We start from the raw sequence: 27,711 nt of genomic DNA, 5'->3' as shown, positions 1-27,711 counted from the left end.
ATCTTCCCTGCACTCTTTTCAATGTTATTGATATATTGCCTGTAGTTAGGTGACCAAAACTGCCCACAATAATCCAAATTTGGGCTCACCAATGTCTTACAATGTCGTCCACACCAATCTCGCTTGGGCTAAAAACATGCCGGTGCTGAGCCTTTGTTGCTAGCTTTGATATTTTTGCTGTTAAAATGTAGGAGTAATTTTTTTGGATTTTAAGTTGTTTGCTATTCACCAAGATCTTGACTGCTACCTGTTGAATCCTGAGGTCAAATAAAGTCAACACTCTTAGGATGAGTTAAATATGCTCCGTTTTATTCCACCATTCCCTGTTGGTCCTGTGCAACATGCCAGCCATTACAATTGACAACCAATCTATATTATCCTGCAAGGCATTGTAGTTGATAACCAAACTATATTATTTATCACTAGGACATCCCTCCCTTATCAAAGGATCATCAAATAAATGAATAATGCTTAAACTACTTTTAAACCAGTCATCTTTAAATACTGATTATTTTCAATACCATTATCAACTTCAATTTCCAAATCACATATTTTCCTGGATGATTCACAAAACACAGATTTCCAAACCATAATATACAAAGACCATGCTATTGCATCATGAAGTCTTGAAATCTCCTTGGTGGTCGTTGCTGACGTTGCGGTCTCTCTCCTCATATTGTCTAGCCCACCTGTGGACTGCTGACTACGATGTCCTGCTCAGTTTGTCTACCGCCTTGATGTTGGTTTCCAGTAGTTTCTCTTTCCAGCTGGTGCATTCTAGGTCTATCAAGCTGATCACCTTGGCTCTGCTCTCTCCCAGTTTCATCTGGCATCGACATCAATGGAGCATTGCGATGATGATACTTTTTCATACCTCATCCCCTGGTATCATATCTGAAGGTCTGGCATTCCTTTTCATGTCTGCATAAAGCTTTGTTGCCCCTTTTCAGCATTGTGGTCTTCCACTTCCTGGTCATTCACTATGTCAACAACCAGTAGTATTTTGATTCTGATCTTCCAAACAAGAGTTCTGCTGGACTTTTTCCTGTAGTACTATGTGGTGTCACTCTGTATGCTGCTACATACGTCAAAAGAGCTTATTTCCAGTCCATGTCTTCTGCTTGAGTGATTCTCATTGTTTTCTCCAGTGACTGATTCTGACGTTCAACTTCTCCATTGGCCTTGTGACCATTTTGGTGTAACCTTGTGGTGGTGTACACCAATGGTTCTCATGAATTCTCAGAATATCTCTGATATGAAATGAGGTCCATGGTCTGATAGCAAAGTCACTGGTAAGCCATGTCTGGCGATGATCTCCCTCAGTGATGCGATAGTTTTTTCTGCTGTTGTTGATTTCATTTTGACATCCTCATATCTGCTGTAATAGTTGACAACCACCATAATCGACTCTATGGTCTTAAGAAGTCGACTGCAATATCCTCCCATGGTCCTGCTGGTAGCAGGGTGCTTCGTATCAGTTCAGGTGAGTTAGGTCTGCTTGTCACCTGACACCCATGACATGATCTCACATATTTTTCCACATCTTTTTCCATTCCTGGCTTTTGTTTTGTCCCAACAACTTCCAAATGTCCCTCGTGAGCCAGTGCTACCATCCTCCCTCTCAATTTCTGTGGAATGACAAATCGGTTTCCCCTGAGTACACATCTTCCATTGTGCGCAGTTCATCTCTGATGGCCACATAGGTTTTATTTTGACAGCTGTTGATCCGATCCCTAATGTCCATCAGTTCTGGGTCCATGCGCGATTCCTCCTCGATCTCCCTGGTTTGTACTGCCCATGGTGCAACATTCACTTCAACGAATCTCACGAATGATTCAGCCTCCATCTCAAGCATTGAGTGCTTTACCCCATCGTCTTTCAGCAACCTTGATAGTAAATTGTCAATATTGTTTTTCCCTGTTATGTAAACTGCTTCCATCTTGGAGAATAAATGGCTTCCAGTGGGCTGTGATCAGTTAAGAGATAAAATTCTATACCACATAGATAAGCATTGGAAATGTTCGAAGGCCCATACAAGTCCCAAGGCCTCCTTCTCTGTCTGTGAATAGCGTCTTTCAACATCAGTAAGTGACTTGCTCACATATACAATCACACTCCATTGTTTCCCTTACTTCTGAACTAGGACTGCTCCTAGTCCCACTGGGCTAGCATCAGCTATAACTTGTGACTGAGCCTTTGGATCAAAATATCCCAATGTATATGCACGCATCAGGCTTTTTTCAATTTCTGAAATGCCTTCCTTTGGTCTGGTCCGAATATAAAGTGAGCATTTTTCCTTGTTAGCCTCCTCAGTGGTTCTGCAATAGTTGCTAGATTTAATATGAACCTTGCACAGAAGTTCACTAGGCCCAGGAAGCTCTTAACTTCTGTTGCATTCCTTGGTTCTCGAACCTCTGCAACTGCCTTGATTTTATCTTCAGTTGGATTGATATCTTCACTAGTCAGCTTGTGACCCATGAACACCATCTTGGATACATCCAGCAAACATTTATCTGCATTAACTGTCAATCCAGCATCTCTCAACTGGGCTAATGTCTGTCTAAGTCACTCATCATGTTCCTCATGTGTGGCACCATGGACTGATATCATCTGAGATGTTAGCTGTGCCTGGAACGCCTTGGATGACTTTGTGGATTTTGTGTTGATGGATCTCTGGAGCAGCATTTAAACCAAATAGTAACCTCTTTTATCTAAACAGTCCACAATGTGTGAGGAATGTAGTGATTTTTCTTGACTCTGGCTGTAGTTCGAGCTGATGGAAACCCCATTTCAAATCCAACTTTGAAGACTTTGCTTGTCGATAGTTCCTGTAGAACTTCTTCCACTATAGGAATGGGGTGCCTATCCTTCACTACTGCTTCGTTTGCTCTCCTCTTATCAATACATAGTCCGATCTCTCCATTGGGTTTCGGGACTACAACAACTGGGCTGACCCAAGGTGTCGGTTCCTCCACTGATTCAGTTATGTCTTGTTGGATAAGTTCATGTATTTTTGCTTCTACTATCTCCCTCAGCCCAAGCAGTGTCCTCCTCATGGGTTGTGCTACTGACCTGACCTCTGGATCTATTTTCAGTTTGATCTGCCTGTTCCTTAGTTTTCCAAAGCCTTCAAAAACTGACTGGAATTCCTCCTTCAGATCACTACAGGATTGCACTGAGTTCACATTCAGGCCTATATGTAATACACCCATTGCCTGCGCTGTCTCCCTACTCAGTAGAGATTCCTCTCTTTCCTCTATGACAACAAACTCTGCCATCATGGTGGGTGATGTAAGATTACTCTGGACATCCACCTGCACCTCTGCTGTAAAACATCCAATTGTTTGAAGTGGCTTTGATAAGGTGTTTGGAAACCACTTTTTCTCACATCTTCTGGTTGTACATTTTATCTTTTTTTTTTGTTCCTCCCACAATACTCTGTCTATGATGTTGGTATCACTCCCACTGTCCACCATGATGTCAACCTTCACACCTCCAATTACTACTGGCACCTTTGCATTTGCATGTTTATTGTTAATGGCAAAAGCACATCTTATCTCAGTTTGTTTTTCCTGATCGTCATCATGTGTACATTCACATAAGCCCTTTTCAACACGACGCACATTTTGTTCACCTCTTGGCTTACGTCCGCCTCTCCTCCCCCTTTTTCCTCCACAATTATTTGCATGTCTGGGTTCACCTCTTGCTTGGGGTGGGGCTCTGCATTTCTTAGCAAAATGGCCCTTTCTACCACAGCTTCTTTACACTTGACCTTTGGCCGGATAGCATAAATCCTTGCCAAAATGCCCTATATTGCCACATCGGTAACATTCATGATGTTCCAAATAACTAGTGCACTTACCATGTTCCTGTCCTTTGCTTGCAGCAGTAAATATCTTGTGAACTTGACCAGAAATTGCACCATCATATCCAGCTGGGAGACCATCCAATTTCAAACTGAATTTCCACTGCTTCAAATGCTTCAGTGTTTCTGCCAGTGTTTCACCTTTATCCAACAACTTGCATCTCAAGTGGTTTGATGTACAACTTTGTACCACCTGATCAGTTTTTCCAAATCTACTCCATAATTGCAACCTTCGGCCACCTTTCTGAGTTGTTTGACCAATTGAGCAATGCTTTCCATGTCCCTCTGTTTGATCTGTCGAAAGACATGGCGTTGGAATGTGGCATTTGATTCCACAAGAAAATACTTTTTCAAGGCATCAATAGTGTCTTGAAAATCTCCTACAGTGCAGCCCCAGCAGTATACAAGAGTAGAGCCCTTCTCCATGTGAGTTCTGCCGGCGTCGCCCTGTCGACAAACAGTCCCAAGCTGTTGGCATCTGAATCTAATTCCTTGTACCAAGCCACCCAGCAAGCACTAGCTATGCTTGCTTCTCCAATCGAGTCTAATGGAGACAAACCTTTAATTTTCTGGCTTCAATTCCTCCAAATGCCATATTTTCTCATGTGTAGCTAAATATCAAGAATCTCAGTTCATCCTCGTCACCAATGTCGAATCCTGAGGTCAAATAAAGGCAACACTTTTAGGTTGAGTTAAAATATGCTCAGTTTTATTCCACCATTACTGTTTTTACTCCCTCGTGGTCCTGTGCAACATGCCAGCCGTTACAGTTGATAACCAATCTATATTATCCTCCAAGGCATTATAGTCGATAACCGAACTATTATTTATCACTACAACACCACCTTGGTGCTATTTTTCCTGGACTATCCTCCCATCCCATGTTCTAACATACATTGATCTCTGTTTTGAGTAAACTCAGTGATTCAGCCTCAACAGTGTAGAATTCTGGAGATTCAGCACCTCCGTGAAAAGACAGTGTGAAATCACCCAACCCTTATTCTGACCACTGACTCCTGGTTCTAGGCTCCTCAACTTGGCAAATGTCAAAATGTTGAGTTTTGTATAAATTTTGTAAGTTTCCATTAAATTTCCCATTGTTTACTTGAACTCGGGACTGCTCTATCTTTAGTCATACAATAAATCTGCTTTCCCTAGATCCGGTTCAATGATTGCACTGCCAAGTTTTGATATTCTTTGATCTTGATTGGAATTGAGGTTCAAGAGGCCTATCATGCACAGGACTAAGCTGTAAGGGGGTTTGAGCCAGTTTTTGGACTCTTAAATTCCAGTATTTCAATCAACATGTAATGTTGAAGGAGTTGTATTGGCTACTTGAGCAGTTTGGTTAGTGTCAGCACATTCTGGTGGTGCTGAGCTCCTTCTATCACCATTTGTTTTCCTTGTGCTTTTCCAGTGTTTAGAGATGGTGGGTGCAGCGTATTCAGTGCAAATGAGAGTGTATAATAGTGTCCCTAATTGCACCAGTGGAGTGTATAGATTGGCTACATGTGAATGCATTTCATGACCCTAAGCATCTCATTTTCTCATGAACATTTGGCTGCTGCTGATTGGGACAATGGAAATGGGATTGGGCCAAGTGGCTTTCAAAGAATTTCTCAGAGAGGTCTGTGTGCTCCAGAACAAATCAACTTCTTTATTGCAATGTTTTCATTGTATCTGTTCCCAGAACGAGGTATTCCATGTGAGATTATTAAAGATGTCCTCTTTCTTCAAAAAAACCTGGCTTCCCCTCCATTTCCATTCATTCACCAAGATATCCTCCATTTGCTGCCCATCTGCCCTGGTTCCCTCCATCCCCAGATGCTGCAAGGACAGGATTCCCCTTGTCCTTACCTACCATCCCACCAGCCTCTGCATCTATCATATCATCCTCTGCAATTTCCACCACCTAAATTGTGATCCCACCACTAGATGCATTTTCCCATTTCCATCTTTCACAGGGACGCTTCCTCCATTCAACCCTTCACAAAATCACACCCTTGGTACCTATCCCAGTGGCTACAGAAAATGCTACATACCTCCTCACTCACCACCATTTTGGGTCACAAACAGCTCTTCCAAGTGAAGCAAGACTTCTCTTGTGAATCTGGATGGGTCGTCTACTGCATCCGATGCTCCTGTTGTGGCCTCCTTTATATCAGAGAGACTTAAAATTGTCTTGGATGCAGATTGGGAGATCACTTCATTGAACATCTTCGCACTGTCTGCTGTGTTACGAGCCCAGAGGACCCCAAAACCCAGCAGCAATAGATATTCACCAAGACAAATGGTTACTTAAACAAAACTTGCCTTTAATTATCTTTAAACATGAAAATAGAATCAAACTTTAACTTATTACTATTGACGTACTTAACCTAACTTTAACCCCCTTCTGTGTGTGTGTGTGAGTTCAGAAAAGTTCTTGGGTTCACAGTCCAATCTCACTTCTCATTTCTCCAAGTTCACTGGTTGTAGGCAATTCTTATACTGTGCACAGAATTTAATATTTATAAAGTTTACCAGGCTTTGGTGCTTGAATGGTAAATGGTTACCACTAAGGAAGGTTCTTGTCAGTTTTCAGAGAGAGATTTGTTGTTCCAGGATATCCAAAACTGATTCCTTTTTAATCAGCCACTCCAGTGTCCTACTGACAAACTTTCAGGGTTCTCCAGATGATGACCTCTTTCAAGTCACCACAGAGTGCCTTTTTGTTTCTCTTATTCCAAGTGAAACATTAGACAGTCCGTCCTCTTCTCTTGCATGAATCACAATGGCTTTGTCCAGGCTGAACAAAGCACTTACAAACCCATCTTTCAAATGGGGCTTTCCATAAGCTTGCCAGCTTGTCCTGTTCTAGTCCCAGCTGCTGTTGCTGGCTGTAACACCGTTGAAGTGGTATCTCTCCCTCCCTCACACACAGAGAGCCTGTTTCACACTCTCTGCTTGCAAAACCACATGACTCTCTTAGAAGAGCTCCAGACAGAAGGTGGCTCCGACAAGCTCTTTCATCTGTTGCCTTTTTGTAAACAACAATCCATTAGTGAAATCTCTTGGGCTCTCTCCAAAGCTCTTGCAAAGACTGTTGGCCCCATCATGTCTAACATGGGGCAGAGCTCCAGTATTTTAAATAAGATCTGTTTTAAAGTGTTTGTATGTGACCTACTCTAACAAACCTTTCCCAATTTATCTCCCAAAAACCTATCTATAGACTCTGTCACAGCTGTAATAGTGGAAATCTACCATTGGCAAGCCACTTCAATTCCCCGTCCCATTCCAACATGACTGTCCATGGTCTCGTGCACTTCCAAACTGAGACCATTCATAAATTAGAGGAACGACACCTCGTGTTCTATCTATGCACCCTCCAACCAGATGGCATTAACATTGACTTCTCCAGTTTCCATTAGAACCCACCTCCTTTCTCTCTCTCTTTCCCCCACCCTTCTTCTCAAGGCCTGCATTCATAGAGCTACCCCCTTTCCCCAATCAAATCTCAGCTTTACTCTCCTGCACTCCTATCCATGTCTCTTGGCCGCCTGCACTCCTCTCCCACCACCCCAACACACAGCTTTTATTTAGGTGCCTGGCTGCTTTTTGCTCGTAACTTGATGAAGGGGCTCAGGACCGAAATGTTGGTTATATATTTTTGCCTCCCATTGACATTGTGCAACCTGCTGCATTTCTCCACCGCTTCACAATGTCTGCAGGCTTTTTTGTTTCACTCTGATTTGGACCCTGGACATCCTCGCCTCCAGAGCACAATCATGAGGATTGGTAAAAACCTCTCCTCCATCAGTGCTGGAGCACTTCTCTACTCACTATACACCTCTGACTGTGTGATTAGGTACCACAATGTAAATTTCAAATGTGTGGATGATACCATGGTAGCGGGCTGTATAAAAATGGCAAAAAATCAGCATACAGGAGGGATGTTGAAGACTTGGCTGAATGGTGCATCAACAACAACTTTGCACTCAATGTCACCAAAACTAAGGAAGGCAAAAACCAGAGCTGTACGATCCAAAAGTCGTTGGAGGATCAGAGGTGGGGAGGGTGGAAGTCTCTATCTCAGAGGATCTTTTCTGGACCCAATACACTAATGGTATAGTGAGAAAAGCATGTCAGTGCCTCTACTGCCTCAGGAGTTGCAGAGGTTTGGTATGACATCAGACACACTGGTAAATTTCTACAGATATGTAGTGGAAAGTGTGCTGACTGGCAACATCATGATCTGGCATGGGGACACCCATACCCCTCAGCATAAAGCCCTCCAAAAGGTAGTGGACACAGCCCAGGACATCACAGGCAAAACCCTCTCCACTATCGAAAACATCTACTGGGAACGCTGCCGTCAGAGAGAAGCAGCAATCATCGAGAATGCACCCCACCCAGCACACACTGTTCTCACTGCTACCATCAGGGAAGAGATATAGGTGCCATAAGGCTTGGACCATTAGATTCAGAAACAGCTGACACACCTCCACCATCAGATTCCTCAACAACTAACTCCGAGATATTTAAGATATCAGTTACAGATTTCAGATTTATTCTTTCTTTTTCAATCTTTTTATTCATCATAACATGGGTAAATAATACATGAGAAGAATAGGGGTACATAATCAAAAAGGGGGAAAAAATTCACGATGACATCATATGATATAACATATTGCATTACACCACAATTAATGAATATGTTCTCAACTCTTCAAAAGAAAAAATTTATTATATAAAACCCCACCTAATCTAAGGAAAAAAAAAGAAATAGAAAAAAACTGGGCAACCAATCCTGAGAATTTATTAATAAAAATTAATCATCTGGTCTTCACCAACAAAGAGAAAATAAATGAAATTAAATATAGTCCAGAAGGGAAAATAGTTATACAAACTAAGGCATGTGGAAATCTTTCCTCATAAGTCATTCCTGCCATTCCAGGTATCAGCCTGGTGAATCGCCTCTGCACTCCCTCCATTGCAAGAACATCCTTCCTTAGATAAGGTGACCAAAACTGCACACAGTACTCCAGGTGGGGTCTCACCAAGGCCCTGTACAGCTGCAGTAAGGTATCCTTGTTCCTATACTCGAACCCTCTTGATATGAAGGCCAACATACCATTTGCCTTTTTAACCGCCTGCTGTACCTGCATGCTCACCTTCAGAAACTGATGTACAAATACCCCTAGGTCTCTGCACTTCCCCATCTCTTAATCTATTGCCATTCAAATAGTAATCTGCCCTCCGGTTTGTATTACCAAAGTCGATTTCCTCACATTTATCCACATTGTAGTGCATTTGCCATGTATCTGCCCAGTCCCTCAATTTATCCAAATCACACTGGAGCTTCCTGACCCCCTCTTCCGTGCACACAACCCCTCCTAGCTTAGTGTCATCTGCAAATTTGGAGATATTACATCCAATCCCCTCATTCAGATCATTAATGTAAATTGTGAACAGCTGGGGTCCCAGTACAGATCCCTGTGGCACCCCACTGGTCACCGCCTGCCACTCAGAAAATGAGCCATTTATCCCAACTCTCAGTCTTCTACCTGCCAGCCAGTTCTCAATCCACATCAATACTTTGCCCCCAATCCCATGAGCCTTGATTTTGGAAGCCAGTCGTTTATGCAGGACCTTATCGAAGGCCTTTTGGAAGTCCAGGTATTCCACATCCACTGGCTCTCCCCCATCTATTTTACCTGTCACCATCTCAAAGAATTCCAATAGATTCGTCAAGCACGATTTACCTTTTGTAAATCCATTACTTCCAGGAGAGGAGGAATTAATAACTCTTTAAATGTTTTATAAAATTCTATTGGAAATCCATCCTCTCCTGCTGTTGTTCGGTAGCTTTTTTAATATATCCTGTACTTCCTCTATTTCAAATGGCTTTATTAGTTTGTTTTGTTCCTCGTCTTGCAATTTCAGCAGTTCAATTTTAGCTAAAAATTCCTCTATTTTATCATCTTTCCCCTCATTCTCAGTTTGATACAATTGTTCATAAAATTCCTTAAAATTTTCATTAATCTCTGTTGGATTATATGTAATTTGACCTTTTTCCTTGATGCCAGTATTGTTCTTTTAGCTTGTTCTGTTTTAAGTTGCCAGGCTAATATTTTGTTTTTTTCCCCCCAGTTTGTAATACTTTTGCTTTGTTTTCATTATGTTCGTCTCCATTTTGTATGTTTGTAATGTTTCTTATTTAAATTTTTTGTCTGCCAGTTCTCTCCTTTTCATTATATCATCCCTTTTTAACTAATTCCTTTTCTGAACTTACTAACTCCCTTTCCAACTGCTCTATTTCCCGATTGTAATCCTTTTTCATCTTAGTCACATAACTTATTATCTGCCCTCTAATGAAGGCTTTCATTGCATTCCATAATATAAATTTGTCTTTCACTGATCCTGTGTTTATTTCAAAATGTGTTTTAATTTGGCGTTCAATAAACTCCCTAAATTCATGTCTTTTAAGTAGCGTAGAGTTTAATCTCCATCTATGTGTTTTTGGTGGGATGTCCTCCAGTTCTATTGCTAATAATAGGGGTGAATGATCTGATAGTAGTCTAGCTTGATATTCAATTTTTCTAACTCTCCCTTGAATATGGGCTGACAACAAAAACATATCAATACTTGAGTAAGTTTTGTGCCTACTCGAATAATATGAAAATTCCTTCTCTTTTGGGTGTTGCCTCCTTCATATATCCAAAAGTTTCATTTGAAGATTTAACCATAAATTTGGCTACTTTATTCTTTTTACTTGTCTTTATCCAGTTTTATCTAACATTGGGTCCAAATTAAGGTTAAAATCCCTTCCTATCAATGTATTTCCTTGTGTGTCTGCAATCTTTAAAACAATATCCTGCATAAACTTTTGATTCTCCTCGTTAGGTGCATATATATTGAGCAAATTCCAAAATTCTGAGTATATCTGACACTTTATCATTGCATACCTCCCTGCTGGATCTATTATTTCCTCCTCTATTTTGATTGGTACATTTTTGTTAACTAATATGGCTACACATCTAGCTTTTGAATTATAGGATGCTGCCATTACGTGTCCTACCCAGTCTCTCTTTAGTTTATGTTCCGCTTCAGTTAGATGCGTTTCCTGCACAAATGCTATAGCTATTATTTCCTTCTTCAATAAATTTAGTAGCCTCTTCCTTTTAATTTGGTTATGTATTTCATTAATGTTTATAATATAGTTCAACATGCCCATCTTATATCTTGCATCTCTTTTCCACTTCTTTGCCACCTCCATCGCCCTTTTCCCCATTTTTACTTTATATTACACCTAATATATGACAACACATTTAAGACATGATGTACCCCCACAGTTCCCACATCCACTAATACCTTAACCCCAAAAGTTCTTCTCCTTTCTGAGTTGCCCCCTTGCTGGGCAGCCACAACTCCCCTTTTCATTTGGGTTGCGATCTTGTTTGCGGCGTCAACTGATTTTGCAGTGACGGTTATTCCCCCTCCACCCAGCTCTCTTCAGAAAACATTTTTTTAACACATATTACAAAGCTCTCTCTTTTTTCTCCCCTTACTCCCTTCCTTCTGTTTTCTCTCTTTAGTTCTTTACATATACATTGTTTTTACATCTTCATATATATATATTTTATCATCGTTCTTCATTCTTGTTACATCTCTTCATCTCTTCTCCTGTTCTGCAAACATTCTGCGAATTCTTGCGCTTTCTCTGGATCCGAGAATGGTCTGTTTTGCTCCCTGGGTATAAATATTTTAATCATGGCTGGATGTCTTGATATGAATTTGTAACCTTTTTTCCATAAAGTTGATTTCGCTGTATTAAATTCTTTTTTGAACACAAGTTCAAAACTTGTGTCTGGGTAAAAAAAATATTTTTTGACCCTTGTATTCCAATGGTTTATTATCTTCTCTAATTTTATTCCTTGCCCGTTTCAGTATATTTTCTCTTGTCGTATATCTCAAAAATGTTTCTAAGATGGATCTTGGTTTTTGATGTGCCTGTCGTTTCAGAGCTAATGCTCTGTGTGCCCTTTCTATTTCCATTTCTTCCTGAATTTATGTCGTTCCCAGGACCTTCAGATCCATCCTTTTATAAATTCCTTCATGTCTGCGCCTTCTTCACCCTCCTTAAGGCCCACTATTTTTATGTTGTTTCATCTACTATAATTTTCCAACATATCAATTTTCAGAGAGAACAACTCTTGTGTCTCTTTAATTTTTTGTCACTTTCTTCCAGTTTTTCTCTTAAATCATTCATTTCCATTTCTACAGCCGTTTCCCACTCGTCCACCCTCTCTACTCTTTTCCCTATTTCTGTCATTACCAGTTCTAACCTTTGCATTTTATCTTCTGCTCTTTTCATTTTCCTTTTAATTGCATTAAACTCTAATGAAAACCATTCTTTACTGATCTCATTTGTTCTTCAAAAAAACCTTTATCTATATTCTGTTCACCAGTTTTACCTTTTATTTCTCTTTGTCCATCAGTTTTACCTTCTATTTCTCTCTGAAGATCTTGGTCTTCTTCTTCCTCTTCTGTGTCTGTATCTGTGTTTGTTTCTTTTTGTGTCTGTGTCTCTTCTGTTTTTCCTGATGAGCTGCTTGTATCTCTTTGACAGGCCTCTTCTTGCTGGGCCTCTTGTTGCTGTTCCTCTCCTCTTGGGCTGCTCGTCTGTTGTGCTTCTTGACATTGGTCTCTTTTCGATCTTCCCTCCATGTCTGTTTCATCACACCCTCTTCTGCTGGTCTTCCTTATCCTCCAGCTGAGAGCCCTGGTGTCGGGCGTCTCTCAGTTGCTCGATCTGTGATGGCCCGCTTCTCTGCTGAGTCCCCCTCCCACCAGTGTCCCCTTTCTCCTCTGATTGAGCACTTTTATTTGGCTCCGAGAGCCATTTTTGTAGTGGACCAACTGGCTGGTGGGTCGTGACTCCGTAGGGCAGGTACTGACCACGAGGGTTGGGCACTCCTCGTCACCACTGCATCCTGTTCCTTCTTGCAGGTAAGGCCTTCTTCCTTCTTCGGTGACTTTTTTTACTATTTTTTTCCAGCTGCTCTTACTTTCTCCTTCTTGGAAACCATCTTCTTTCTCTTCTCTGTATCTTTATCTTCTATTTCTTGTACTCTATTTCAGTTATGCTTTTCTTTTTCCTAACTTTTTTTTTCCTATTTTCCTGGAGAGAGCTGGTTTTCCTGACTGGCCACTACTCCATCACGTGACTCCTCAAAAAATATTCATTTTAATGCAATTTACTCGACCAATTAATGTTAACAGCAGATCTTTTTATTTAGTCAAATCCATTTTAATCCTTTTTAATAAAGGAATGTAGTTTAATTTATATAAAGACTAGTAGTCTGCGTTTACTACCACTCCTAAATATTTAATTTTATCTGACCACTTTAATTTTATAATACTTTTATATTCTGAATAATCTCCATTCCCAACTGGCAATATTTCACTCTTATCCCAATTTACTTTGTATCCTGACAACTCCCCAAATTTTAACAAACAATCTTGTAAATATTTCAAAGATTGTTCCAGTTCTGTCAAATATACCAACACATCATCTGCAAGTAAATTAATCTTATATTCATCATCCACAATTTTCATTCCTTTAATCTTATCATTTTGTCATATTGTCTAAGCTAACGGTTCGATAGCCAATGCAAATAAGATTGGTGACAATGGACAACCTTGTCGTCGAGTCCATCGCATTAATTTAAATGGTAAAGAAATTTGGCCATTTGTCTCCACCCTAGCAATTGGGTTTGTATATAAAGCCTTAACCCAACCAATAAAATAAGGGCCAAAATTAAATTTCTCTAACACCTTAAATAAAAAATTCCACTCAACTCTATCAAAGGCTTTTTCAGCATCCAGCATTGACCAATGTTATCAATCTGAGGATATTATCAGACACGTTTCTATTTTTAATAAAACCTGTTTGATCTATACATAACAACTGAGATAAATATTTGGCAAGTCTATTCGCTAACACCTTCACTATAATTTTATAGTCTACATTTAATAAAGGAATAGGCCTATACAAAGATACTTTTAATGGATCCCTATCTTTCTTAGGAATCACAGAAATTATAGCACTCGAACAAGATTCCAGTAACAACTGTTCCTCAGTTACTTGCTGCAATACATACCCAAATACAGAAGATAAATCTTCATAAAATACTTCATAAAATTCAACTGAAAATCCATCATCTCCTGTTGACTTTTCATTCAGCATCTCCTCTATCGCCTCTTTAATCTCAAAATCCGTGAATGGAGCTTCCAATTCTTTAACCTCCTCCTCCCCTAAAACAGATAAATTTAATTTCAATAAATAAGATTTAATCGAGCCATCGTCCTGCTTTCCCTCAGAAGTATATAATTTCTGGTAAAATGAATAAAACTAGTCATTAATTTCCTGAGGTTTATAGGTAACTGTTGAGTTCTTTTTCACAGCATTAATAGTTTATGATGTCTGTTCTGTTTTTAACTGCCATGATAATACCTTATGAGCTCTCTTACCCAATTCATAATAACGTTGCTTAGATCGATTTTTCAATTTCGTTATTTCAACTTCGTTAAAGCAACTTTTTTATCTTCTGTAACATCTTTCTGAAATTCCTTTTCCATTTCGTTAAAGCAACTTTTTATCTTCTGTAACATCTTTCTGAAATTCCTTTTACAACTCAGTAATTTGTTTCTCCAATGTTAAACTTTCCACCACATTGATTTTTTAATTTCGTGGTATAGCGAATTAGTTTACCCTCGTAAATATGCTTTCAAAGCATTCCACAGTACAAAATTACTATGTACTGAATTAACATTCTCAGCCAAAAACAAAGTAATCTTCTCCTTAACAAAAATAATAAACTCTGGTTTCTTCAGTAGCATTGTATTAAACCTCCATCTATAAGACAATTGCACCATCTCTGGATTTACACAGGAAAAATATAACATTGGATGGTCAGACTTTTATATTCAACCTGTAGTACTCTACCTTGCAGATGCACCAAAACCAAGAAAAAAATCTATTCTAGAAAATGAATCATGTGTAGGTGAATGAAAAGTCTTTCTCCTCCAAACATCAACCAAATTCAAATCTTTCATCTTGGCTCCTATTTGTGTTGCCACCTTTGATTTCCTTATACTTTTTGGAGATCTATCCAATAAAGGGTCAAAAACGCAGTTTAAAATCTCCCCCAACCAGAATATTATTATTGGCTTGATTTAACAATAAAAGAAGCCTCCGACATGAACCGTTCATCATCTACATTAGGTGCATAAATATTTAATAAAGTCCATGATTTTACAGTTAACCATCAAAACCCTCTCAGCATTTCCCTCAAACGATTCCAATTCAAACGGTAATTTCTTATGAATTAAAATCACTACACCCCTTGCCTTAGAATGAAAAGAAGAAGAGAACACATGACCAACCCACTATCTCTTCAATTTCAAATGCTCTTTTTCGGTCAAGTGTGTTTCTTGCAAGAAGGCAATATCAACTTTCATTTTTTTTTATACAAGCCAAAACTCGTTTGTGCTTAATTGGGTTATTCAAACCCTGGACATTAAAAGTTGCAAAATTCAAATTAGACACTTCTTAATCTAATAATGTAACACACTACTATAAAATAGTGCTCCCCTTTCTAGTTCCCTTAATATTCTAAACCCTCCCCCTATATAAAAATTCCAAAAAATAAAATAAACACAATCCCCAAACAAACTACTAAAAAGTAGTAGCTCCCTAAAAATCTGGGTGTGGTTAAAAACCCACTAGTGGCAGGTGGCCAAAGGTCTCTGTGTCATCCACCCCACCAGTCAGATAAAGTACAAAGTACTTAAACAAATATTATCAACCCAATTATTCCAGTCCTAGTGATTGTTCTGGATCCTCAATATCAAGAAGACTTTGCGTCAATTCAACTTTCTTTCCATTCTTTCCATGTTTTCCATTCTTCCCATTGCCATTTACTCTCCTTTCAGGTGACAATGATGACGATCGTCCATTTCCTCGTAAATCCGGCAATGAATTAGCAAAAATTAATGTATCATGATCATTTTCAAAGAATTGAGATTGAAAGTTCCCATAAAAAACTTTCAATACAGCTGGATAACGAAAAGCAAATTTGTATCCCTTTCGTCACAATACTTCTTTGGCTTAATTAAATTCTCGGCACCTTCTAATAATTTCTTGACTCAGATCAGCATAGAAAAACACTCTGTTATTCTGAACCATCATTGGAGCCAGATTTTGCCGTGCCTTCTGCACCATTATTCACAATATCATTTCTCGATCCTGATATTTCAAACGACGAATCAGGACTGCTCGTGGTGGTTGGCCTAGAAACAGTTTTTTCTTTAATGCTCTGTGTGCCTGATCTAACTCCAGAGCATCTGGAAAAAAATTCCTTACCCAATGCCTCAGGAATCCATTTCTTAAGAAACTTTACCAGAAGACCTACTATTTTTACATCATTTCTTTGACCTTGATTCTCTAATGAATCAATCTTCTTCAATAATTCCTTCTTCTGAATCCCCCAATCCACGAAAGAATCCTCCACTTTTACCATTTTTTCTCTTTTACGCTCCACTTGTAAATATGCTTTACATTAAAAAAAGGTTTCTTCAATCTTTTTAAAATTACGGTGTCCACTGATTTTATACACTTACTAACATCACTTTTAACTACAGTAATATCTTGCTTCATAAGGGTAATCTCTTTACACATATTGTTCATTTTAGTTTCCACTTCCATAAATCCCTGGTTCATCTGAGTAGACATCTGTATTGACATGTTTTCTATCTGATGAGCAATTCCTTCCAAGATTGTAAATGCAGAGTCCAGTCCAGGTTCCATCACTTCCCCTTGAGGCTTATCCTCTCTGGTCCCAGCCCCCATAGATTCTTCCTGTGTTAATTCCAGTAACACTGAACTCTCTTCCTCTTCTGAAACAGTAAGTCCTCTTCCAGTGCGGTTGCGGGTCTGGACCACCCGTCGACAGCACACTGAGCTCACCAGCCTGCTGCCGTTCGGGCTCCCCCACAGCCCACACTTTCTCTAGTAACTCGCGACGCACCGCGCATGCCTGGAAAAGTCACCGAACGCACAGGTGCATCCTCCAATGCTACACTGCGCATCCCCAGACCACCAGGCAATGCTGCGTGTTCGCATGTCTGTCCCCGCTCGGCCAATCCGCTCACGTGCCTGGATTCGTGGGGGCGCGAGTCTGGGACAGCCAAGCTCATCACAGAACCGGTGCCATCTTGTGGATCCAGCGCCGGCGTAATACTCATCCGAGCAGGGGTCCTTTGAGGCTTGGGAATTCCAGTCAGTGACTCCGTGGCTTCAACTTGGTATGTAGCCCTCAATTCTTCAACAGTTTTATAAGGCAATTTCTTTTGTAATTGAGTTTTTGATTTCTTCACATTTGTAGCCATATTAATCCTCTACTGTTCCAAAGTTTGTAAATCCTACTTTTAACCACTTTTACAACTTTTTTAAAAACAGGTATTTAATAGTCTAACTGGGGAGAGGTGGAACTACATGTCTGTCCTCTATGCCATCTTGCCTCCCTGACCAGCTGTGAGGTAAGTCAGTGACCCGGTTGGACCTTTTCAAGTTGCCGTGTACCTAGGTTTGTAACTATGCAAATTGCCTAGTTAACCCCATTTTACATGGCAAATTGAAAAAACCTCATGTTTCAGATTAGTTACCCTTCCTTAGAACTGGGTGAAGAGTTGCAACTTTGTAGTTTTCAAAGCCAAGTTGGTAGATTATTACAGATAGATCAGGTCGTTAAGAGCACAAGCACACTGACAAGAATCTTTAAAGAAATGGTGAGAAAAGGACATGAGCATGTGTGAAGTGTTCATTCCAAAAAGGTTGCAAAGTCCCTAGACAGGAGACAAGACATTTTTCAAGTTTACATTGGGCTTCACTATTGCAGTGGAGGATCCTGCAGACAGATGCATCAAAAAGGGAGGAGGATTGAGAATAAAGATGGCATCCCTACGAATTGTACACAGCAGCTCTGCAAAGAAATCACCCAATCTGCAGTTTTTTCTCCAATGTGGAGGAGGCCATGCTGCCTACCGTGCATATATTTATTTTGTGTATCTGATCCTCAGCCTGCGAATGGTATCAATGAAAATGCATGTATATTCTTCACAGCAGATTTTTTTTTTAAAAACTCACGACAATCTGAAATATTGATGTGCAAAATTTGAGGTGGCACAATAAAGTAAAACAATAAAGAATAAATAATAGTTGCTTCTCAAGTTTAGCTACGAGGATTCCATCCTGATTTATCATGCTTCTTCTGTGGAATTTGCATATTTCTCTATCTCTTCTTTTAATATATTTATTTAGACATACAACACAATAGCAGGTCCTTCTGGCCCACAAGCTCATGCTGCCCAAATACTAATTAACCTGGTATATTTTAGAAGGGTATTGTGTGTTTTCTTCCAGGTGCTCCATTTTCTCTCACATCTCATAGATTTGCAGATTGGTAGATAAATTGGCCATTATAAATTGTCTCTAGGGTGCTAGTAAATGGTACAATCTGGCAAAAGTAGAGGATAATGTAGGAGAACAGAGTGAGTTACATGTGGATGGGTGCTTGATGAAGGATCTGTTTCCACAGAGAAACACAAGAACTGCAGATGCTAGAACTTTGAGCAAACAAAGGAGTAACTCAGCAGGTCAGGTAGCATCCATGGACTGTCAATGTTTTGGTTCAGGTCCATTTCTTGAACTCAAGGGTCAGGAAAAAGTGTCTTGATCTGAAATGTTAACTCTGTGCTTCTGCTTGACCTGCTGAGTTCCTCCAGCTTTTCTTTGTATCGATTTGTTTTCATATTTCAATGACTGATTCTAAAAGGAAATTACTGCAGAAACTGTGACATACTCAAAGTTCAGATTTATTATCAGCTTGCATACATGACATCACACACAACCCTAAGATCCTTTTTTTCCTGCAGGACTGGTAGAATTTCTAATTATCAGTAGCTGTAAACTGTATTTGAGAAGAAAGAAATGTAAATAAACTGTGAAAATACAGAAAATAAATATTCAGTAATAAATAATGATCAAGGTTAGAGTCCTTAAATGACTGAATGAGTCTGTTGTTCAAGAGTCTGATGGTTGAGGGGGAGTAACTATTCTTGAACTTGGAGGTATGAGCCTTGTGGCACCTATATCTGTTTCCTGATGTAGCAAGAGCAGAGCATGTCCTGCGTTGGATGGATCCTGGATGATTGCTGCTGCTCTCTGATGGCAGTGTTCCGTTTTTGATGTTGGGGAGAGTTTTGACTGTGATGTGCTGGGCTGTGTCCACTACCTGTTGCAGGGCTTTCTGTTCAGAGATATTCTCTATATACCAGGCCATTATGCAGCTGGTCGCCTCTTCTATTGAAGTTTGCCAAGGTTTAATGCACTGACTTATCAGGTCAGGTTGGAGTCCATGTTTCAAGTTATTTAATCGTTATTCTGAAACATTGAACTGCTTCTTCAATCATTGGTGTTTAATCTATTGAATGTTTACAGGACTGTATCTCCAACATTTTATCTTTTAATAAATCAAGAAAAAAATGGTTGGCTACTCTTGCTAAATACACAGAACAAATGTCCTGTAATTTTGCATTGAAGTGACTGACAGAATGTAAGCCTAACCTAGACTTTCTCATCAAACCTTCATGTAAAAGTTACTTATACTCGAGTTGTATGCTATCTTCCACACAATGATTTTGAGAAACAGAATATTTGAGGAATTCTACATTTAATGTTGCAATTTAAGATTTCAATGTTAAATAAATCTTTTGTTTAATACAAATTTTAGGAACATGCAAAGAATACTAATGGGACTGGAGAGACATTTGTTTGCTATTCTTTTGGAGTTAACAATCATTCTGGCATCAGGAAAGAATGAGACGAGAATCTGTCAAGTGGCCCCTCACTGGGAGATTGGCAACCAAAGTCCAATGGAGGAGCTGTCTGGACAATTGGTTGTGGTGGCCCTTCTCAAAGCAAGCTGACAGTTCTGTTTAACGCAGGCAGCCAGGTAAGTACAGCACTTTATCTAAATTTCCCTGCACAAATGTATTTTGTTCACAAACCATTTCCACTTGAGCACGGGCTGAAGACTTGGTGTCATTCCATTCTCCTGAAGTCCTTTGTTTTTGCAAATTGTGCAGGAGTGTGGCGATTCTTTGCTACCTTTTGAAAGGCATGCACAAGGATATTTTTCACTATCTTGGTGCATATTAGCAATAATAATAATAAATAAATTAAGTGATAGTTATTGGGCAGAGTACAAGAGTTTCTTTGGTGAGACTAGACATCCCAGTGGCCAATCACTTTAATTCCACATACAACTGCCACACTGATCAGCCTTGTGCTGCCATCAGCAAATTGGAGGAATAACACCTCCTAGAAGCTTCTTCCCCTGGTTTCTCTCTTTCCCTACCCCTTTCTCTCCCTTCCTCCAGCACTCTCCTATTATTTTTTCATCCTTCTATTAGAAGCTACCCTTCTTAGCCCTCTGCCTTCCCCTTTCTCCCTCTCTCTATTCAGGTTTTTCCACATTCCTAATGAAGGGCTCAGGCCCAAACTGTTCACTGCCTTTTATTTCCATTGGATGCTGCGTGACCTGCTGAGTTTTTCCAAAACGGGCACTTTACAAGAGTTTGAAGGATTGAAAGACTCTCAATTTTCTCATCTATTGTGGAGGGAAGAGAGGGAGGAAAAAAGTCTTTTAGTTCAGTGACTCTTTGCTGGCAGACACATTCCAAGAGATCATATTATCAGGAACTGTGTATGTGAATCGGCATCCTGGCACTAATTAATTGAGGATCATTTATATTGTGTCCTTTTTTTTAGAAATAAGGCATTTGGCATCTTTATGTTACAAGTGTGGATGGCGCAATTAGCATCGCGGTTAGTGAAAAGCCATTGCAGTGCCCGTGACCCAGTGTGATGGGATTATGATTAATCTTTAGTTATAAAATCAGAATCAGGATTTATTGACATGAACAAGTCATGACATTTGTTGTTTTGTGATGGCAATCATAGTGCAAATGTACATATTCTAAACATCTAATGACATTACAATAAAAAATATATAATAATAGTGCTTGAAAAGTAAGGTAGTATCTGTGGTTCATTGATTATTCAGGGATGTGATTGCAACAGGGAAGAAGCTGTCCTTACTCAGCTGTTGCTCAGTGCTCATCTTTAGGCTCTTGTACCTCTTTCCCAAGGGTAGCTAAGTGAAGAGGGCATGGCCTGGGTGGTGGAGATCTTTGAGGATAGAGGCTTCTATTTTTTAAAGACACCACCTCATATTGATGTCCTCGATGGAGTGAAGTCTGGGGTCTGTGATATCTGGTGCCTCTGGAGTTTATTCTTGTTCTGAGAGTTGGCCCCTCCATACCAGGCAGTGATGCAACCAGCTAAAAGGCTCTCCACAGTACATCTGTAGAGGTTTATGAGAGTCTTTGGTGACATACTGAATCTCCTCAGCCACTTCACAAAGTATAGCCGCTGGAAAGCCTTCTTTGTAATTGCATCAATGTAGAGTGTGATGGAATATTTGGGAATGTTTTTGGGAGATAAATTGGTAAAATTAGAGTAGGTTACATACATACACTCATTTTAAAACAGATCTTATTTGAAATACTGAAGAATTCATATTCAGTGACTTTACATAAACTATGGAGAATGCTATGCACATTTCACAAGTAGGTGCTAATTGAAATGATGTCATGAAATGAATGGACTATTGGAAGAATCTGTTTTGGACCTTTTTGCAAGGCTTTTGACTTCTCTGCAAAGTGCTCACTCCAAGGTCATTGATAGATTATTGTCTACCTAAAACAACAGATGGACCAGAAGACTAACTCGTATAATTTGCTGGAGAAGGTCAGGGGTTTTGCAAGTGAGACAGAGAAGGACATGCTGCTGGCAGTTTGAATCTCGGATGGAGAGAGAGAGACCAAAGGGAGTCTTTGACTACATGTGACATAGAAAGCTATAACCAGCCAGGAGAAGCTTGTTGGAACTGAAACAGAAGCTCCAGAGTGATGGATGGCTGGAAGTGCTATCTGTCTGATGTTTCTCTTGGAATAAGTGGAACAGAAACGAATTTTGTGGTAGCTTGAAGGAGGTTATTCATCTGGAGAACCCTGATGGGGCAAGTTTAATCAGCAAGACATTGAGGTGACTAATAGTGGTACCTCAGTTATGGAAATCCTGGAACAACTCTCTCTGCAAACCTACGCGAACCTTCTTGAGTGGTAAATATTTATCTTTTGAGCACCAAAGCCTGGTGAACTTTATACATGTTAAATTCTGTGTACAGTATAAGAATTGCCTGCAACCAGTGAACTTAGAAGAATGAGAAGTGGGATTAAACTGTGAACCAAAGAACTTTTAAATTTACACACATTAGATACATGTGCACTTAGAATTAGATGGGGGTTAAGTTGGGTTAGTTAAGTTAATAGTGATAAGTTAAAGTTTGATTCTGTTTTCATGTTTAAAGATGATTAAAAACTTTTGTTTAAGTAACTATTTGTAATGTTGAATATCTATTGCTACTGGGTTTTGGGGTCCTTTGGGCTCATATCATTTTAAAGGGGCTCCAGGACAGATCCTCAGAGATATTGACATGCAAGAACTTGAAGTTCTTTACCCTCTCCACTACTGAGCCCTCAATGAGAACTGGGTCATATTCCCCTGACTTCCTCCTGAAGTCCACAATCATCTCCTTGGTTTTGCTGACATTGAGCGCAAGGTGGTTGTTGTCACACCATTCAGCGAGCTGATTATGGCCCTCCTGTATGCTTTCTCATTGCCATTTGTGATCTGGTGTCATTGGCAAATTTTTAGATGGCATTGGAATTGTGCCTGGCCACACAGTTGTGGGTGTGTAATGAGTAAAGCAGTGGGCTAAGCATGCATCCTTGGGGTACACCTGTATTGATGATCAATGTGGAGGAGATGTTATTTCCAATTCTTTTTTTTTAATTTTTTTTAAATTTTTTATTTTTCACACCATAAATCACATTAGCCATGATATAAACTTTTTCTTTTTCACACATATACAGTGACTTTTTCTCCCCACACCCCCTCCCTCCTCCCAAGCCACCCCCCCACCCACCCCCTCTCATCCATTTTAGGTATACAATCTAGGTTGCATTAAACCAGTCAGACAATGTTGTCATTCAACAAAAATACACCAGAAATTCTACTGAGTCCATTCTTTTCTTTCCTTCTCCTTCCATCAACTTAGGTAATGTTTGTCCCCGGTAGGTTTTTGCTATTGTATTTAATGTAAGGCTCCCATATTTGTTCGAATATTTCAATATTATTTCTTAAACTATATGTTACTTTTTCTAATGGAATACATTTATTCATTTCTATATACCATTGTTGTATTTTCAAATTATCTTCCAATTTCCAGGTTGACATAATACATTTTTTTGCTACGGCTAGGGCTATCTTAACAAATCTTTTTTGTGCATCCTCCAAATCAATTCCAAATTCTTTGTTTTTTATGTTACTTAGGAGAAAGATCTCTGGATTCTTTGGTATATTGTTTTCTGTTATTTTATTTAATATCTGATTGAGATCATCCCAAAATTTTTCTACCCTCTCACATGTCCAGATTGCATGAATTGTTGTTCCCATTTCTTTTTTACATCGAAAACATCTATCAGATACTGTTGGGTCACATTTATTTAACTTTTGAGGTGTAATGTATAGTCTGTGTAACCAATTATATTGTATCATACGTAGCCTCGTATTTATTGTATTTCTCATCGTTCCAGAACATAATTTCTCTCATGTTTCCTTTTTTATCTTTATATTTAAATCTTGTTCCCATTTTTGTTTAGTTTTACCATTTGTTTCCTCATTCTCCTTTTCTTGCAGTTTAATATACATATTTGTTATAAATCTTTTGATTAACATTGTATCTGTAATCACATATTCAAGGTTACTTCCCTCTGGTAAACTCAAATTGCTTCCTAATTTATCCTTCAAGTAGGATCTCAGTTGGTAATATGCCCGCGCTGTATCTCCAGTTATATTGTACTTATCTCTCATTTGTTCAAAGGATAAGAATCTACTTCCTGAAAAACAATTTTCTATTCTTTTAATCCCTTTTTTTTCCCATTCTCTAAAGGAAGGGTTATCTATTGTAAAAGGGAGTAGCTTATTTTGCGTCAATATTAGTTTTGGTAATTGATAATTTGTTTTATTTCTTTCTACATGAATCTTCTTCCAAATATTGAGGAGATGATGTAATACTGGAGAAGTTCTATGTTGTACCAATTTTTCATCCCATTTATATAATATGTGTTCAGGTATCTTTTCCTATTTTATCTAATTCTAATCTCGTCCAGTCTGGTTTTTCCCTTGTTTGATAAAAGTCTGATAGGTATCTTAATTGTGCGGCTCTATAATAATTTTTAAAGTTTGGCAATTGTAAGCCTCCTTGTTTATACCATTCTGTTAATTTATCTAGTGCTATCCTCGGTTTCCCCCCTCTCCATAAAAATTTCCTTATTATTTTCTTTAACTCTTTGAAGAATTTTTCTGTCAGTTGTATTGGCAGTGCCTGAAATAAGTATAATATCCTTGGAAAAATGTTCATTTTAATACAGTCTATCCTTCCTATCAATGTTAGTGGTAGATCTTTCCAATGCTCTAAATCGTCCTGTAATTTTTTCATTAGTGGATTATAATTGAGTTTATATAATTGGCCTAGATTTTTGTTTATTTGTACACCTAGGTAACTTAATGCCTGCATTTGCCATCTGAATGGAGATTCCTTCTTAAATTTTGAGAAATCCGCATTATTCATAGGCATTGCTTCACTTTTATTTACGTTTATCTTGTAACCCGACACTTCTCCATATTCCTTCAATTTCTTATATAATTCTTTTATTGATAGTTCTGGTTCTGTTAAGTACACTATAACATCATCCGCAAATAGACTGATTTTATATTCCCTGTCTTTTATTTTTATTCCTTTTATATTATTATCTATTCTTATCAATTCTGCTAGTGGTTCTATAGCTAGCGCAAACAATAAAGGTGATAGTGGGCATCCCTGCCGCGTTGACCTGCTTAAGTTAAATTGCTTTGATACATGTCCATTTACTGTCACTTTCGCTAACGGTCCCTTATATAATGCTTTAATCCAATTAATATACTTCTCCGGTAAACTGAATTTTTGCAATACTTTGAACAAATAATTCCATTCTACTCTGTCGAAGGCCTTCTCTGCGTCTAAAGCAACTGCTACTGCAGGTGCTTTATTTCCTTCTACTGCATGAATTAAGTTAATAAATTTACAAATATTGTCTGTTGTGCGTCTTTTTTTGATAAATCCAGTTTGGTCTAAATTTACCATTTTCGGTACCTGTTCTGCTAATCTGTTTGCTAATAGTTTAGCTATTATCTTATAATCTGTGTTTAGCAAAGATATTGGTCTATATGACGCTGGTGAGAGTGGATCTTTCCCTTGTTTTAGTATTACTGTAATTATTGCTGTTTTACATGAATCTGGTAAGCTTTGTGTTTCATCAATCTGGTTGATTACATCCAGGAGGGGCGGAATTAATAAGTCTTTAAATGTTTTGTAGAATTCTATTGGAAATCTATCCTCTCCTGGTGTCTTATTATTTGGTAATTTTTTTATTATCTCTTGTATTTCTACTGTTCCAAATGGTTCTGTTAATTTATTTTGTTCCTCTATTTGTAGTTTTGGTAGTTCAATTTTAGTCAAAAATTCATCTATTTTCCCTTCTTTCCCTTCGTTTTCAGTTCGGTATAATTGTTCATAGAATTCTCTAAAGTTTTCCTTAATTTCTTTTGGATTATATGTAATTTGTTTGTCTTTTTTCCTTGATGCCAATACCATTTTCTTAGCTTGTTCTGTCTTAAGCTGCCATGCTAGGATTTTGTGCGTTTTTTCACCAAGTTCATAATATTTCTGTTTTGTCTTCATTATATTCTTCTCTACCTTATATGTTTGTAATGTTTCATATTTTATTTTTTTATCCGCCAATTCTCTTCTTTTAGTTGTATCTTCCTTCATTGCTAATTTTTTTTCTATGTTTACTATTTCCCTTTCCAACTACTCTGTTTCCTGATTATAGTCCTTCTTCATCTTGGTTACATAACTTATTATTTGCCCTCTAATGAATGCTTTCATTGCATCCCATAGTATAAACTTATCTTCCACTGATTCCGTATTTACTTCAAAATACATTTTTAATTGTTTTTCAATAAATTCTCTAAAATCCTGTCTTTTAAGTAGCATGGGGTTTAATCTCCATCTATACATTCTTGGAGGGATGTCCTCTAGCTTTACTGTCAATATTAAGGGTGAATGGTCCGATAGTATTCTCGCTTTATATTCTGTTTTTCTTACTCTATCCTGCATACTAGCTGATAACAAAAATAGGTCTATTCTTGAGTATGTTTTATGTCTAGCCGAGTAGTATGAGTATTCCTTTTCTTTTGGGTTTTGTTTCCTCCATATATCCAAGTTTCATTTCTTGCATTGATTTAATTATAAATTTGGTTACTTTGTTCTCTCTGTTAATTTTTTCCCCCGTTTTATCCATATTTGGATCCAAATTCAGGTTGAAATCCCCTCCTATTAGTATGTTCCCTTGCGTATTAGCTACCTTCAAAAAGATATCTTGCATAAACTTTTGATCTTCTTCGTTAGGTGAATATACATTAAGTAGATTCCAAAACTCCGAATATATCTGACATTTTATCATAACATATCTCCCTGCTGGTTCTATTATTTCCTCTTCTATTTTAAATGGCACATTTTTACTAATTAATATAGCCACTCCTCTTGCTTTTGAATTATACGATGCTGCTGTTACATGTCCTACCCAATCTCTCTTTAATTTCTTGTGCTCCAATTCAGTTAAGTGTGTTTCTTGGACAAATGCTATATCAATTTTTTCCTTTTCAGTAAATTTAGTAGTTTCTTCCTTTTAATTTGGTTATGTATTCCATTAATATTTAAAGTCATATAGTTCAGCGTAGCCATTTTATACTTTGTTTATCTTCTCTTTCCGTTTTTCCATCATTACCTTTCCTCCTTTTCCATTTCTGTTTTCTTATTTTCAACTCTTTATAAGACAACATTCCTACAACATCCAACATTTTCCTTATTCTCCTATTTATATCTTCTTTATCCCCAATCTCCCCTTCCCCTCCTGAGTTGTCCTTTATCCCTTGTCGGACAACCACATCTCCCCTCTCCATTTGGGTTTGCGAATCCACTCGCAAGCGTCAACTGATTTTGCAGTGACCGCTATTTCCCCCCACCCAGCCGCCCCCCCAGAAAAGATTTCACTTTTCATATGTAACAAAGGTCACTCTTTTAATTCCCTCCTTATTCTCTCTATTCCATTACCTTCCCTTATTAATTCTTGTCTATACTATCTATATTTTCCTCTAAGTACAGATACATTCACGTATGCACATTGTATCTATTCACTCTTATACCTCTTTACCCACATACATATCAATCGTGATCATTTTTACTCTCATTACCCGTCTTCATCCCTCAGTCTATTTTTGTAATTGTTCTGCAAATTTTCGTGCTTCTTCTGGGTCCGAGAATAGTCTGTTTTGTTGTCCTGGAATAAATATTTTCAATACCGCTGGATGCTTTAGTATAAATTTATACCCTTTCTTCCATAAAATCGCCTTTGCTGTATTGAACTCCTTTCTCTTCTTTAGGAGTTCAAAACTTATATCTGGATAAATGAAGATTTTTTGCCCTTTATACTCCAGTGGTTTGTTGCCCTCT

General features: G+C 38.5%; 1 protein-coding gene across 3 annotated transcripts in view; it reads left to right on the top strand.

Annotated features, from left to right (window-relative positions):
* LOC138763918 (selenoprotein Pb-like) overlaps nucleotides 1-27,711 on the top strand; it is a 60,968-nt gene that overhangs the window by 17,866 nt on the left and 15,391 nt on the right. For 2 of the 3 annotated variants that reach the window (XM_069938899.1, XM_069938898.1), the window contains one exon: nucleotides 19,702-19,923. In XM_069938899.1, the coding sequence (XP_069795000.1) occupies nucleotides 19,706-19,923 (218 nt within the window). In that variant the 5' untranslated portion in view covers nucleotides 19,702-19,705. Of the gene's footprint in view, nucleotides 1-17,369; nucleotides 17,450-19,701; nucleotides 19,924-27,711 lie in introns of all 3 variants that reach the window. The other variant, XM_069938901.1, reaches the window with a different exon arrangement.

Source organism: Narcine bancroftii, chromosome 5 (assembly GCF_036971445.1).
Source record: "Narcine bancroftii isolate sNarBan1 chromosome 5, sNarBan1.hap1, whole genome shotgun sequence".
In the NCBI taxonomy this organism is placed as follows: domain Eukaryota; kingdom Metazoa; phylum Chordata; class Chondrichthyes; order Torpediniformes; family Narcinidae; genus Narcine; species Narcine bancroftii.
The sequence above is the reverse complement of the archived record's forward strand: the minus strand, read 5'-3'. Positions and strand labels throughout refer to the sequence as shown.